The 4,659-nt window shown below is 33.6% G+C and overlaps 1 protein-coding gene and 1 non-coding gene across 2 annotated transcripts; one reads left to right on the top strand and one right to left on the bottom strand.

Annotated features, from left to right (window-relative positions):
• Positions 1–2,642: 2,642 nt before the first annotated feature.
• LOC125492826 (uncharacterized) lies at positions 2,643–4,429 on the top strand. Its single transcript, XM_057391504.1, has 2 exons — positions 2,643–3,959; positions 4,052–4,429. The coding sequence occupies exons 1-2, from the start codon at positions 2,643–2,645 to the stop codon at positions 4,427–4,429; spliced, it is 1,695 nt and encodes a 564-aa protein (XP_057247487.1).
• Positions 2,985–3,091, bottom strand: LOC125493041 (small nucleolar RNA R71). Its single transcript, XR_007269422.1, has one exon. It is a non-coding gene; the product is annotated as a small nucleolar RNA R71 (small nucleolar RNA).
• Positions 4,430–4,659: the final 230 nt, after the last annotated feature.

Here is a 4,659-nt window from a genome sequence, read left to right as displayed (position 1 = left end):
GGATTGCAAATCAAGCAAAGTGAAAGAGGAACAATGATCCATCAACAAAAATATGTCAAGGAATTGCTGAAGAAATATGGGCTAGAACAATAAAAAACCAACCACACTCCCATAGGAACAGGAACAAGGTTAGATGAAGACACAAATGGTAAGTGTGTAAATGAGAAGCAATATAGTGGTATGATTGGTTCTTTACTCTATTTAATTAACTGCAAGCATACCTGATATTGCTTGTACTTTTGGTTTATAGGCAAGATTCCAATTGAATCCCAAAGAATCTCACTTACCGGCGGTTAAGAGAATTCTTAGGTATTTGAAATGAAGTGATGACTTATGTTTGTTCTATATCCTCGAAGTGATATTTTTGATCTTGTAACTTACTCGGATGCGGACTATGCTAGAGACTTAGTTAACCGCAAAAACACATCAGGCGTTGTTTAGTATCTAGGAACAAGCTTGGTTTTATGGAGTTCAAAGAAACAGAATACAATTCCCTATCCACTGCAGAAGCAGAGTATGTGGCAGCTGCTGCATTTGTTCCCAGGTCCTCTAGATCAAGCAACATGTAAGAGACTTTGGCATTAAGTTTAAGTGTGTTCCTATCTACTATGATAATACAAGTGTCATTTGCATTTCCAAGGATCCGGTTTTGATAAGTATCTATTTTAAGTATATTTTATTAACTTCTATTATCACTTTTGGGTTAAAATACGAGACTTATGATACATTTTATCTTATATTTTGACATTGGAAGAATTAAACTATTTTGGTAACAAAGTTGATTAATATATGAAATTGACTCTCTTTGTAAATACTATGTTTTAGAGCCATTGATCTATTACTATATATATGTGTGTTGTAGGTATAATTTGCAAAAGAAAAGGGAAAGAAATTAACACAACAGCAACATGAATTAGTAAAGGAAAAGAAGCTCACTAAATGATGGAGTTGGAGAATTACTAAAACAAAAATAAAAGGTGGGAAGCCTACCCATTAAAAGATACTGGAGACAAAAAGGAAAAAAGAAGGGGTGTTGGGCCGAGAGAGAAAAAAACCCACGCAGCATTGAGGGAGGAGCAGCATCATTGAAACCCATCACGCAGCAAAATAAACCTAAGAAAAAAACAAAAAGAGACGGGCAGCACAATGGACGAGGAGGAACGAGGAGAACAACAGAGGCAGTGACGCCAGCGAACCACACCATCACGCGACGCCAGCACGGCAGCGGTGGCCATTGACGGAAGTCAAAAGTTCATCTGAATCTGGAGTTCTTCCTCTCTTCTCTTAGTTTATGTCATTGAATTCTGTTAATTACTATGTTTAATTTCAGATTTTTAGTTTCAACTGGTTTGTTTGATTTATTTTTTATGTCTAGCTAAATTTCTATGTTCTAGGACTAGATGTAGTCTTTTATTTTTCTGTGAATGAGTTGAACTAAGTTGTTTGGATTGATTTATTTTTATTGCAATTTGATAATTTTGGTTTGATTTCGTATAATTGATTTGGCCAGTTGATTATATGTTTAAGGTATTGGATTAGTAGCGGGAGTGAACTTTCAATATTAGTTCGTGGAATTAGCAAACGTCAAGTAGTATAATTTTAGGAATAGTTATACGCTTGGGGTGATCGTTTACATGAATTTCTTGTTCGTAATGAGTTTATAGTAATGTTTACGACCACGGAAGTAGGCGTAAAGTTATTATAAATATACGTTTTCTACCTTGGAAGAGGAGATAATGTAAATTAGGAAACTCGATCATTGCAATACAATAGTCTTTAACCCAACAATTAGTTTAATTTCATTGTAGAAAGTAATTGGCGAAATCTATGTCCTGGAACTGTTTCTCATATTTGATTTTTACCCATTAGTGTATTATTTTAGCTTAGTTATTTTCACTACTCACGTTACCCGAATCGTCTAAATAATATTAGATTTTCTTAATTTGGTAGTTGAATATAGACCTCCTTGTGGGAAACGATATCTTGCTTACTCTATATTTACTTTAATTGACCCGTATACTTGCGGTATTTTAAGGTACATTTAGGACCGACCAAGTTTTTGGCGCCGTTGCCGCGGAGGCAATAGTTCAATATCATACTAGAGGGAATTTTAATATTAGTTTAGACATTATTATAGTAGTTTCCTGTTTTAGTGCGGTGTTTTAGTGGTCTGCTAGTTTACAGTAGTAGTACTAGTTTAGGTAATTGTGATTGACGTATTTAGTGGTCTGCTATATACTTCAAGTTGATTATAGGATCGGCTATTCAATTGTAGTTTCTTAATTTTTGTTTTGTTTGCTGTAGTTTTAGAATTATTATTGTTTTCGTGTGAGTAAGTATGTGGTCTTGTCTTCTGATTTAATTTTATAGTTTATTATAGTAGTTTATTTTTTGTAGTGGTTTTAAGAATTAGTAGTCTAGTTATTTTGAATTGTTACCTTTATAGTGTATGCCCCGTACTAATCGTGCTTTGGTTTCTTTTGATCCTTAGATTGAAAAAACAGCGCGTGCACTAAGGAAACAGAAGAGGTTGGAGCAAATACAAAAGCTGCCAGATTTTGATTTGGAGTACATCTTCTTTGAAGAATCTGACAATAAACCATTAGAGATGGGGGATAACAACAACGAAAAGTGACTACGCAATGCCGAATGCTAGTGGAGCACCTTCAAGTATTGTAAGGCCTAACATTTCTGCTAATAATTTTGAGCTTCGCCCTGCTTTAATTCAAATAATTCAACAAGACCAATTTAGTGGCCTAGATAATGAAGACCCTAATGAACATATAACCACTTTTCTTGAAAAATGCGATATTGTTAAGTTAAATGAAGTGACTGACGATGTTATTCGACTTGGTTTGTTTCCATTTTCACTTAAAGATAAAGCTAAAATGTGGTTAAAATCTAATCCGCCTAATTCATTTACAACATGGGTTACATTATCTCAAGCTTTTCTTAGTAAATATTTTTCTCAGGGAAAAACTGCTAAGTTTAGAAATAATATAACTAGTTTTGCTCAATATGATGGGGAGTCTTTATATGAAGCATGGGAAAGGTTTAAAGATTTACAACGTAAATGTCCTCATCATGGTGTTCCTGATTGGTTACTAGTGCAAACTTTTTATAATGGTCTAAATGAATCTGTTAGAATCACCATAGATGCTGCTGCCGGAGGTGCAATAATGGGTAAAACTACTGAAGTAGCTAATAGGTTACTTGAAGAAATGGCTTCTAATAATTATCATTGGTCTAATAATAGGGGTAAACCAAAGAATACCGCTGGTATGTATGAAGTAGAAGGAATTAACATGTTAAATGCAAAAGTTGACAACTTAGTCAATTTGTTTACTAAAATGAGTAATGTCAATTATGTGTCTACTACTATACCATGTAATATGTGTGGAGGTGCTCATTTAACTACTGAATGTGCTAATGTGGAGCAAGCTCTATATGTTTCTAATTTTAATAAGCACCCACAAAATGATCCCTATTCTAATATTTACAATCCAGGATGGAGAAACCATCCTAATTTCTCTTGGAGGAATCAAGGACAACAAAATGCTAATGTTAACTCACAAATTCCACCTGGTTTCCACCAAAAACAACCCCAACAAGAAATTAGACCATCTTGGGAACTAGCTATTGAAAAATTAGCTAATGCTACTTCTGAAAGAATTGAAAAGTTGGAAACTAAAGTTGATCAAATTGCTATTTCTAATAGAAATGTAGAACTTCAACTTGGACAATTATCTATTGCCATCAATTCTAGAGCTCAAGGAGCTTTGCCTAGTAAAATTGAAGTTAATCCTAAACAACACTGCAATGTTGTCAGTCTTAGAAATGGTAAGGAGTTAAGTACCATAAAAAGTACGATTAAAGAAAATGAGGTCGCCAATGAAAGTGAAAAAGAGAAGGAGAATTATGAAGCTAAAAAAGAACCTGAATTAACACCTCCTCTCCCAGTGAGACCCTATGTTCCCCTATTCCTTTTCCACAAAGACTTAAACAAACTAAATTAGATAGTGAATTTGAGAAATTCTTGAAAATGTTTAAGCAATTACATATTAACATTCCTTTTATTGATGCTTTAATGCAAATTCCTTCTTATTCTAAGTTTCTTAAGGAAATTATATCTAAAAAGAAGAAGTTGGAAAAATATGAAACCATTGCTTTGAGTGAGGAATGTAGTGCTGTGATTCAGAAAAAGCTTCCTCCTAAACTGAAAGACTCAGGAAGTTTTTCCATTCCTTGCACTATAGGTGATATTAAATTTTCAAAAGCCTTGTGTGATTTAGGTGCAAGTGTCTCTCTTATGCCTTTATCTATTTGCAAGAAGTTAGGATTGCATAATATAAAATCTACTACTGTATCTTTGCAACTTGCCGATAGATCTATCAAATATCCAATAGGATATAGAAAATGTGCTAATTAAAGTCGATAAATTTATTATTCCTGTTGATTTTATTATTCTTGATATGGATGAGGATATAGAGGTACCTATTATTTTAGGTAGACCCTTCTTGGCTACCGCTGGAGCTATTATAGATGTTAAGAATGGTATTTTAACGTTTGAAATTGGTGAAGAGAAAGTTCACTTCAATATATTCAATTCTCCTAAAAACAATTCACAACGTGATCTTGTTTGTAAAGTTGATATAATTG

Source organism: Beta vulgaris, chromosome 8 (assembly GCF_026745355.1).
Source record: "Beta vulgaris subsp. vulgaris cultivar EL10 chromosome 8, EL10.2, whole genome shotgun sequence".
NCBI classification, from domain to species: domain Eukaryota; kingdom Viridiplantae; phylum Streptophyta; class Magnoliopsida; order Caryophyllales; family Amaranthaceae; genus Beta; species Beta vulgaris.
This window is presented reverse-complemented; position numbering and strand designations above follow the sequence as displayed.